General features: G+C 29.1%; 1 protein-coding gene and 1 long non-coding RNA gene across 3 annotated transcripts in view; one reads left to right on the plus strand and one right to left on the minus strand.

The window, feature by feature from the left end:
- Nucleotides 1-12,055, plus strand: part of LOC134725013 (uncharacterized) — a 209,250-nt gene that overhangs the window by 185,712 nt on the left and 11,483 nt on the right. Inside the window, exon 18 of the long non-coding RNA XR_010108508.1 lies at nucleotides 10,804-10,873. This is a non-coding gene — a long non-coding RNA (uncharacterized LOC134725013). The remainder of the gene's footprint in view (nucleotides 1-10,803; nucleotides 10,874-12,055) is intronic.
- LOC134725011 (protein CLEC16A-like) overlaps nucleotides 1-12,055 on the minus strand; it is a 91,121-nt gene that overhangs the window by 13,083 nt on the left and 65,983 nt on the right. For both annotated transcript variants that reach the window (XM_063588466.1, XM_063588465.1), the window contains exons 20-22: nucleotides 11,121-11,163; nucleotides 6,488-6,596; nucleotides 4,971-5,247 (exon numbers count right to left, since the gene is read on the minus strand). In XM_063588466.1, the coding sequence (XP_063444536.1) occupies nucleotides 4,971-5,247; nucleotides 6,488-6,596; nucleotides 11,121-11,163 (429 nt within the window). The remainder of the gene's footprint in view (nucleotides 1-4,970; nucleotides 5,248-6,487; nucleotides 6,597-11,120; nucleotides 11,164-12,055) is intronic.

The raw sequence follows: 12,055 nt of genomic DNA on the forward strand, positions 1-12,055 counted from the left end.
AGAAACTAAAATTTAAATAATACAAGACTAACAAAGGCCAGAGGCTCCTGACTTGGGACAGGCGCAAAAATGCGGCGGGGTTAAACATCTTTGTGTAAACTCTAGAAGAGGTTTAATTTTACAGCTTATTAATACGTTATCTTATTTTGGAAATACGCAATACAATGTGTCTCTTTCTCAACTCACTAGCCACATGTTTTCTCTGTCTTAGTTCTTAACTAATAAGATGTTGTCTGATTTATAATTTTACTGTTTATGTACTTTACTCATTGCGACAAACAAGCTGAGTGAAAATTTGCATGGATGGTGGTGCATATATATATAGCATAGTAGTGGACCCTACCCCTTTTGACATACCATTTTTAAAGGGTTATATAGAGGAAGTTATTGTTCTTTCCCTTGGTTAATTTAAGCTTCTTACTGATTTTATGAGATAAGATAATCAATTAACCAATGCTGCCTAAATTTACTGGTTTAACTGTTAAAACTTTAGAATGTTGCCATCTCTTAAATTTTCAGGGCTAACAACAATACATTCCTTAACCAATTTTAATAAGCAAATTTAACAAACTTGAAGTAGCTAGAATAGCATTTGACTAAAAAATCCTTTGGCTTTGGAAGAAATTCATCATTTTTATAAAGAATAAATATGAAGCAGGAATATATCCTAATCCAAAAATAAGAATGGCATACATGAAAGCATGAATGTTTTTTTGTGGTCATGTTGCTCATGCAGTCTTTAGTTTTCTATATTGTTGTTTGTCTTTTTTATTTTTGCCATGGGGTGGTCACTTGGTTTGTAACTAGTGAGTTTGGATATCTTTTTGGTGTGTACATTATCTCTTAAAGCAGCCATTAACAGTTATTGATATTGAACTTGATATTCACTCTACCATACACAAACATTTAGATAATCTCATAAGAAGAGGGTTACTACTATCAAAATCATAGACAGAGAAGGTCAGATGAGAAAAATGGCTTATATATTTCTGAAAAATAAACCCATGGGAAATAGCTACTTGTAGATTCATAGATTGTTCCAAAAAATAGCTAATTAGTATCTATTACCAACACAATTTGTTCATTACAATATCAGACAAAACTAAAATACACAATAGAAGCAAATAAAATTCACCAATACAAGCGAATAAAACCCCCAATACAAGTGAATAAAATCCCCCAATACACGTCTATATTTTCTTGCATCCACTTCATTTGAACTTGGTGGATATTTGTCTCATTGGCAATTTTACCACATCTCCTTATTTTTATAGTAAATATTTCAATGATAAATGCATACAACTAATTTGAGTGTCAATGTCTCTGAACTATCTGATATTAATAATACCTTGCAATGTAATTGTATATATTTTTTCTGATTCTTACTCATCTTTACTAGATAAAACCTTAATGCATAAGATTATTGACTTTCCTTTACAAAGTGAGAGTCGTATCACAATGCTAATAATAACAATAGTAAAGTTCTAAAATTACTACTTAAGGTGGTACCTAACACTACAGGGAGATAACTCTGTAAAATCAGCTTAATGTTCTAATTACATTGTGTTGTTAAGGGAATATTAAGCTTCTCAATGATCAAAACAAGTGTTTGTCAAACTGCTATATAACCAGTGTAATTTTTCTGATAAAACGGTTGGTTCAAATTTTTTTTTTTTTTTTTATATTTTTGTCAAAGGGTCAAAGTAAATACTTTGTCAAAATTTCAAGAAATTTAAACAAGCCAAATCAATTTTAGTTAAAGCGTTGGGTACCACCTTAAACTATTTACAAGGCTTTTCAGTAATCTAGTTTTATTCAAAAGAAACATGCTTTCAAATACAAATGTATAAATTTATTAAAATCTGTTTTATCTACAATCATTCAAAAAGGACTGAACCTTTAGAGCTGTATGTCATACTTTTCGTGTATGTGTCCTATTTATGAGATTATGATATGTTACTTATATTTATATCTTATTATAATTACACATTTCTTTCATAACAATAACAACCTTTCAAGAAATTCTTCTTTAAAGAACATGCAAGTAAATAATTAGGTTATTCAACTTTTTGAAATTGATATTAGTAAGGTAATTTAAAAAGTACATGCAAATCAAATAAAGGAGTTAAACAATACTGATCGAGTTTCAAAACAATAACAGCTGTCAACATATAAAATATATATGCATACAGCGAAACTGTGTCACAAAATTCAGGTTAGGTAATTGTAAAAAAAGGATCGAATTCCACTGATACAGAATTAATAGATTTTAAAAATCATAACAAAGCAAGAACCATATATTAAGTCATTGAAGTGATATGTATATATATTTTGTAAAAGTACTTTGTTAAAGTATACATACTGCAATATATATACTTTGTAAAAATATACATACTGTAATATATATACTTTTTAAAAGTCAACAAACTATTTTAATGACATGATCAAATAAAAGATAGTATCTTATTGAAATGAAATAAAAGTTTCAAAGCAAACAACAGCTTCTATTTTGTCAAATGAGTATAATATGGGGAATATCATGTTTTAAATAAATGTTGATATTCTTAAGGGGACATACTATAGACTGCCAGTAAGATCGTAGGATATCACTGAATTCCTCAAATTACACAAAATACAAAAATTGTGAAAAATAGACTCACAGGGAATGCAAATTAATAAACAAACAAAATAATGAAAATGGGTACTCATCATAACTAAACTCATCATAGAAACCAGGATTAAAATAATTATATACATGCCAGATGCGCATTTAGTCTACAAAAGACTCATCAGTGACGTTTGAATCTAAAAAAATGTTTAAAAGGTCTGGCCAAATAAGGTATGAAGTTGAACATCATAAAAGTATTCTCTCTTACACAACAAATAGTACTAAAAGAAAACAGACAAACTTTATATAACCAAATTTCTCTTGTTTTCTTCTATTTATAAGCATCATTTGTATAGACAATTTGTAAATGTCTGTTGGTGAAAACTGTATGTTGACCTTAGATGTCTTTTTTATATTTGTGTCACTCTGATTGATGCATTGCCCTCATCTCCTTTTCTTCATTACCTTATATGACACCTAATTTTCTGTACAAATATCAAAAGTGTTCCTATTGTACCATTGACAACCTACATAATTAGTTACAAATACATTTTTTAGCACGAATTAATTGTAGGAGGAGTACGGTTGACGCCTAGAAATTAGTTTTCTCTTATTTTTTGTTGATTTAAACCTGATCTGTCGCCCACTAGATTCATGCTTGTTAAGCCACATGTTTACTAAGTTGCTTGCAAGCCATTTCTAACCAAATCTATTAAAAATATCATAATTGTAATTTAGATTTGAACCATAAGACACAAATTTTACCGTTTCATGGTGTGCTCCTATTTTTTGCAATTATGATGATTTTTGGACTTTCCCTCGGACTTCAGTATTCTTGTGATTTTAATTTTAATAGAGATTTTACACATTATTAATAGTTGATTTTCAAATTTAAACCTCTCGAAAACTTTCAATATTTCAAGTAGAGAAAAATTTCATAACCAATGTTTTAGAATATAAATTTCATTAATCTTAACCGATATATATATTATCTTTCAAACAGATTGTTTGATTTGGATAATGGATCTTTGATTTACTTCTTCTAATCTCATCTATGGTTAAATTGAATATGTCTTAAAAATTCATAGGCATTAACCTATTATTTATAGCTCCTTTGAAAAGATTGGTAATGTATGCCTTTGAATTGTTTACATATCATTGGAGAAATTAATATCATTCCAAGTGTTCAAAGTACATGTATATCACAGGTCATTCACTGCAGTGGTAGAGTTTATATCTACTGGTATCTATCAACATGCACCAAGGAGTGCAAAAATATTACTGCCCTTGTATGCACATATTATTTTTATCTTGTACTCTTGTCAACTTAAAAAAAAAGTGGTCACCTCCCTGGAAGATTTCTATTACATAATTCTATAGAACAGTTATTGGTCTATAGAAAAAACCTGAACAATACTTTGATGTAAATCAGTCATTATAACAGAAAAGTTATTGTCAAAAATACCTCCATAGAATTTTCTAGAGACAATCTATCAAATGTGTGGCTTCCTTACATAATATGAATATTTATAGCATGTAAATCTGATAATTCTCATAAAAGCTGTCAGTATAATCTGCTTAACATTTAAACTTGGTTAATTTTAACAAAGGACTTTATTTATAAACCGCCATTTTAATTATTAGGATCATTTTCAGGATCATTTTCAAATGTCTCATTTTAACAAGTTTAAAAAAAACAAAAATCTTTTGAATGTGACAAAATTATATTTGTTAAGGTTTTCTGTAAGTCTATAAAAATAGGTCAACCATAATAATTTAAAATCCATTGGAATTTCCAAGAAAATATAAATACCAGTTTATTATTCCATGCAGTATTATATCTAAATTGAGTTTTTTTTAAAACACCTGTACTTTAAAAAAAACATTAATGTAAACACAAATAATCGATCATATTGTGTGCATTTATCCTTAACCAGTTGGTAAAAAAGCAAAATCTAATTACTGCCATTGGACAAATTTTTGATGGAATATCGCTACTGTAAATATGAAAACAAGTTGTTATTTTTGCAAATGGTATAACAAGACATTGCAAGTTATGCATTTATAAACTCATTGTAGTATTTCTAAATTTTCAATAGTTGTAAGGTTAAATGATCTTTTTTCAAATGTAAATGTGAACTGATATAACACTCAATAAAATATACAAATACAGTTGATCTTGACCATAAAAGTCACCAGTGGGTCCAGAGGAAACTCACCTAAGTTATTGACCTTCGAATCCAGGTTCAAAATGGACAGCTTTTGTTACAGCAGATTATGAAGAGGATGCACTAACAAGACATATATCTGAAAAGTAGGGGTTACCATACTGCGTATTAGAAAGTAGAAACCACAGACTCACCAGGGTAGGGTCTATTTCTACCAGAAGGGGTACTTGATCTTTGACCTCCATCATTAGGTATGTCCAAAAGCCTTTCTATCATCATCATCTTCTGCTGACGAGCTTTCAGTCTTCCTTTCGTCAAGCGTTGCTTAGCAGCCATACATCTTATGTGATCATCGAAAACAAAGCGTCCTGACAAAAGAGGAAGTGGTCTTGCATGCTGGGAACTAGGAGGTTTGTGGATGGTGATGTGGAGTGATCTACTGTCATCCTTATCTCCTGTAACTTCTACATCCTTCAAATACATTCATGGCAAAGTAAATTTACTGTAGATTCATAAGTTATTTGTGGAATACCAATTTTAAAGCACAAATTTAAATGTTCAACACCATTTAACTTTCCATCCACTTGTCTGTAGATTTGGCAAAACAATTAAAATTCAATTTCTCAATCCACAAAAAATGTGTCCTCAAAATAATAAATGAATCCACACTAGAGTCTTATTTAGTTAGAGTGAATGAGTAGTTGGTGGTTGGTATGGTGTTTTGTATTGTCCAATATTTCTTAAAGGATTCATGTTATCCTCTTTATGTTTTATTCGGTATGACAAATTTACTTTCATATTTTTGACTAAGAAAGTGTTTTTGTAAGAGTTTAGTGATAAATATTACCAATATAATTAACAGTGTTTTACCTTATGTTGTAAAAATTGTACTTGAACATTCCCCACTCAATTGTTTAGATAGTTCTCTCATTGACAATCATACTGTATATATTTTTATATTGTAAATAGCCATCCTCTTTAACATGTTTTATAGCATAAAATTATCCAATCACTTTTCATGATAAGCAATTGAAGACAAATAATGTTGGTGGTATAAAAACACTTTGTACCTACTCAAATTCAGTTGTTCACTTTATTTTTACTTTCATTAAAATTTATTGAGAAGCATACTGTAAAATTCAAATTCCAGAATTTACTTATATGGTTACAATATACGTTTTGACCTTGATATTAAAGAAAAATATGCAAATAATAAAACAATCTATTTTGTGATACATCTTTTATTTGTCTCAAAGGTTGGATTATATCAAATGTGTCACTTGAATGCTAATAATACAAAAAGTTAGGATCATATGTCAAAAATAATGTAAATTTCAATAATTTTAAACAGAAAAATCTCCTTTGAAGCGCCATGTGAACAATAGTTTTGTCAGTCATAAATCTTCCATTACTTCTATTTTTATCTAACCATCCTTATAGCAGATCTTTCATAGTACTCTGTATAATTATGCACATGATTTTTATACTTGATTTTGAGCTTTACATATGGTTTAAGACCCCTATTGTTGAAAACCATATTGACTTTCATATCTTTTGGATTTCCAGGACAGATATTTATTGGTTTGCCTTATTTTTTAATCTTACTAGTATGCACATTCAACTTTCAGCATTCCAGCTAAAAACAAACCCTTAAGGCCTTGTTACAAGCCTTGCAACTTTTTTGTTTATCACAGAAATGTTTAGAACCTACTTGTAAGAATCCAGCAAATCTAACAACACCCCAGCCAAGCCTCTTTGTATCTGGTTCTACTAGAATTAACTGTATACTGTCTATCACAAGAAAGCGTCGCTCCATTTTTCTGTTGAAACAAGAAGAAAGGTCAGAAATTAACAACATCTAAAATCTTTAAAAAAAAAAAGGTATTTGTTTCAGTTCTTACTTTTTTTTTAATCATCTATTTACATGCAACTAGGGGCTTAAATGTCCTTGTTTACTCCCATCCAAATCTTGGTGGGGTTTAAGTTGCTCAGTCTTTAATTTTCTATGTTGTGTATTGTATACTGATGTTTGTCTTTTGATCATTTTGGGGTTTTTTGCCATGGCATTATATTTTTTTTAACTTATGAGTCTGAATGTCCATTTGGTATCAGTGAAGATGCATTTATGGTAAACATCTACAAACGTTTAGACTTCTTTTATAACCAGAAGCCTCATTTAAACTATCATACATGATAGTCATATTTCAGTACATGATTTGTAGAAATATACTTAGCCTTTTAAATGAAAACATTATTTTAGCCTTCAACTGATATTGTATGTTATATAGTAAACCTTAAATTTGATGTATAGGCTACAGTTTTATCTTAGAATATATTATTCTCCTGTTTCAATGTTAAGGGTAAGGGTCAGAGTATTTTTTTGCATAGCAATCTACTATGTCATGAGTAATAAACTGATATTGCTAGGATTTTAAATTAAGATACCTGCAAGTTGCATAAAGAAGTATCTTATATTACAACTGTCTAACCTACACATTCAGATAATATGTTCAATGCTACAATATTATATAATACTAGAAAAGTAATAAAGCTTTTTTCTTGAATCATTATTAACTTAAAATAGCATCAAACAGAAACACAGAGACTATTTTTGGAGCAACCTTTTTATGAGTTACACCTTTCAAGACACAATCTTTCATTACTTTAATTTTTAATGTAGTAATTCTTGATTCAAATGTTTTATTACAATTAACACCCAGTTTTTATTGTCATTATTTAATGAACAATTTACTTTTACTATCTTCATTTCTGCTGATCAAGAAATAACAGGCTGATGGATATTCCAGTCATGAATTTGACTGAATAGAAGCAAGATGAGAACAAAACACAAAACAAGAAACCAGTCCTCTGTGTCTTTTCTCATAATTTTATGTTTAAAGAAGTTTGCCATAATCCCAAGAAACTAATTCCATTTTATTTCTGATCATTCTGTGTTTAAAGAAGTCTGCCATAATCCCAAGAAACCAGTTCCATTTCTGTTCTGGTTATTTTGTATTTAAAGTAGTCTACCATTCTTAGTCATAATTTGAAAAATAAGTATTTCTATGTATCTAAAGTTAGCAGACTTCCAATAGCTTATTTATAATCAATAACACCTTGCAAAAAACTTATTTAACCTCTTAGTTCATTATAGATCTCATTTCCAAGTATTGGAGCATGTATTGCATTATGTAATTTTATTGTCCCGGTTTTCATCTTTCCAAGAATTCTTTAGCATCAGACAGTCTTTGATCTTTCGTCCAGAAAATAAAGATAAGGAAAACAAACATTGTAAACAATGTAAACATCTACCTTAATGATCAAATCCCATTATACTATGTAAACACTTAATAAATTGGAAAAGACCATTTTAAAAAGATTGTCTATTTATGCCATACTTTAAATTCCAGGGAAAGTAGTTTGAAGGTCTTAAACATATGAAAACACATTTTTTTCCCTCTTAGTTCATTACGGATCTCATTTCCAAGTATTAAAGCATATGTATTATATAGAGCAATTTTATTGTCCAGATTTTCATCTTTCTAAGAATTCTTCAGCATCAGACAGTCTTTGATCTTTTGTCCAGAAAAAAAAGATAAGGAAAACAAACATTGCAAACAGTGTAAAATCAACCTTAAAGATTAAATCCCATTATACTATGTAAACACTTTTAAAATTTATGGGTATTTTAAACATACCAATTTATAAAGATTTGTCTATTTATGTCATACTTTGAATACCAGGGTAAGTGGTTTATGTCCAAACTATTTCTAAAGATCAGCAACACATGTTGACTTTAAAAAAAATTATTTTCCTGCATTGCAAATTGGTCTTGAGTTTCAATAATTATTGCTTTTGAAAGTCAACTGTCAAATCACAAATGGTTCTACGTAAAGATACCCTTCTGCAACATTTTCATTTCAGGTATTGATCCATTTGACCAAACTACATAGTAATATTTTAACAAACAGAGATAAAAACTTTAGAAAGAAGATCTTGAGATATGCCCAAGTCCAAGCTTTGCAATAGGATACCAAATAATCATTTCTGGTAATTTACAATGCCATAAGATACTTTAACTTCTCTTTAAGTATAATCGAAATGAAATCAGCTGCTTTATTAAATAACAAATATAAATCTAAGCAGATACTGTTTTAATGCATAGGCAATTGAAATCTGAAAATCTCTTTTCCAACTGTAAATTTTAATGAATAATTGTACTTGTGAACTTTTTTACAACATGGAAATATCCAAATCAAGTACAAAATTATAGTAACCATGTAATGTAGTTAATTCTAGGAAGTTTATATCAAAGAACAAACAACAGCTGTGTGTTATTTTGGTTGCTGAGTTTAAATTATAATTTACTTTGAATCAATATTCAGCCTATTATGAATAAACGGATTTATAAAATTAATGCTGACATTTATCTGGAAAGTTAACCTGACGGTGAACTTGCTTTACATGGAAAACCCTGAGAGCCAGAGTATTGGCATTTCCTGGAAACATCAATAAAGGCTGATTTTTTTTATAACACATATAACAAAGGAATACTAGAACTTAATTGTAAATAAACAAAATTAATTTATCATTCTTTGAATTTTCATTTGATTTTCAGAATCAAATTGTCATCAATATTTTATCATTAAACAGATTTTGTACATTATATCATTATACAAACACCACCATTAGGTCATAACACTTTCTATTTTATTTTTAAATTAAATAGATTAGCCTGTATCAAGAATGGGCTGAAAAATTCAAAAGTTAACAATCACTGAAATGTCACACCTGCCTTACTGATTATGACTGATATGATGCTAAAAACCTTTGAGATCAAAGTCTTACTACAGTTACAGGTATCACAAAAACTTAACATTGACATTTTAAACACATAAAATAAAGATCAAAGCAAGGTGAAACCTGCTCAACAGAGATTTATATTTTGCCATTTTTCTTTATATCAAATATATTGCCCTGGTTTAAGTCAAAACTAAAATAAATTCTTTGATAATTTTGTTAAGGAAGTTTTAAACCCTATAGCTTTTTATGCAGTGAGAGAGATGTTCCAAAAAATAAAACAATTAATATCTATGTCAGCCTACCTTTATCATTCCTTCACACAACTCAATAATAATTAGATTGTTCCCTTATCAAGCTTGCTTTTAGTACTAGTATGTGAAAATACTAGTAAAGTGTGGACACAAAAAAAGGAAGAATGGTCATTGGTAACATTTAATAATGCCCTTTTGGTTTAGCTGCAGGGGGCCTAAAATGTATTATAATTACAGGGATCTTTATCATGCTCCCTCCTTAGACAATGAAAAATAAGGGTAATTAATTGTGATCTTGGACCAACAGCCAGCTGAAAAACAAATGATTAAATATCTGTATATAAGATGTTTATTATCTGATTTTTCTACAACCAGTTTACATGTTTACTATTGTTGCTACTGAATTAACATTCTTCGACATGCAATGAAGATCAGACAAAAATGCAGACATACAAACATTGATTAAGGATGCTTTGAAAACTTATCTTAGTAATATTTGACAGATGGTATCAAAGTCTATGTACAGTGTGTTATCAGTTCGATTAAATAATCAGTCAAACCAACCAAAAAATAACATATATTAATTAGGATATACAACAATGATTTCTATTTAATTCATCTGGAAGCTCGTGTATGATACTTATGATACAATCATCATACCTTATGGCTCGTGTCTGATACAATCACCAGGCTTTTACACTGTGCAAGATGTAATTATCAAGCTTTATGGCTCGTGTCTGATAATATCATCAGGCTTCAATGGTTTTGTTACCATATTTGAGCAACCCAAATTGAGCCATGATATTAAAGAAGAATATTTAATGTATACACCGAATCAAATAAGCTTCAATGTCCTTGTCCCAATATATCGCATGTAATTTAGAGGTTGCTGATTTTGTATATTTTCTGTTCATTATTTTAGCATCAACTATTATGTGTGATAATTTAATGTTGTGTTTCTGTTGTGTTGTAGAAGTTTTGTTAATTGTTGAAGGAGGTACTATAATCTGTAGTTGCAGATATAAAACATCTTTATAGAACTGGTATGTACTATTCATAGAGCTTTTGGCTTTTCTTATTTTTGTTCCATGATGACCCTTTGGGCTTGGGTAATACTTTTGAAGGTAAATAATATATGCACTGTAAATAATAATTTCTTTAGAAGGATATTTATGATTTAAACAAAAATAATAGAGGCTTTATACAGATTTTCCACAGTTGGCACCTATGACAACATACCTGGTACCAGTGTTTTATAAACTGACATATTCCTACTGTAGGATACCTTACCTTTCTTTGGTCACCACTGTACATGCTATTAAGTCACTGTTATCTGTAATACAAAATATGTATCTTAATTACAATAAGCTGACATAGTAACAGAGAATCTAAAATCATTTAATAACTGTTTTTGAGACATTGCTGATATAAACTTATAACATAATATTCATAAGAATCTGTCATGTACTGTCCATGAACAGTGGATGAAAGGTAGATGTATGCCAGGCATTTATATATCTCCTACACTATTTTGTGTGGGAAACATTGTGATGACTGCTATACTTAATCTTATATCACCTCATTAGAAAGTTAATTTGAAGGTATTGTACAAAATTGTATAACATAAACTTAAAAGAGATATAAGAAAATCAAGAAACAAATTTCAGTGCAAGTTTTATTGTTTATCAGTAAATTGAAGATCAAACATACATATTTTTTACCTAGAGTAAAATCTTTTGTAATACTCGAAAAACTAACTATATTATTTGACAGATGATAATACTGTTTTTTTTTTAAATTGGTTTAAAAATAACTTTCCTTTTTTTCATGGAAATCTTGATGTTTTTTTATGATCTGTTTTACAACCTTTTAATTGATTTGGATGTGGTCTATTATATTCTAATTTGACCTATACAAATGTATTCAATTAAAAGAAAACAAATCTTGTAAAAAATCTTCTAAGGAGGTATCAGTTTTCTCCAAGGTGTAAAATAATAGGCCTTTAGTTCTTAAATGACGCAAAACCATTCTTCTAAAAAGATTTTTATCCTATCTATGTCTACCTACATAGGTGAATTGGTAAGCAATCAAATGTTTATATCATAATAATGATAATGACAAAATATTAGACATGTAACTAATAATTACAAGAAGATTTCTATTTTGATGTATGCTACCTTTTTATATTCTTTCAAGACAAATTCAGTTTAAAAGTATTTCATTCA

This window comes from Mytilus trossulus, chromosome 7 (assembly GCF_036588685.1).
Source record: "Mytilus trossulus isolate FHL-02 chromosome 7, PNRI_Mtr1.1.1.hap1, whole genome shotgun sequence".
NCBI lineage: Eukaryota > Metazoa > Mollusca > Bivalvia > Mytilida > Mytilidae > Mytilus > Mytilus trossulus.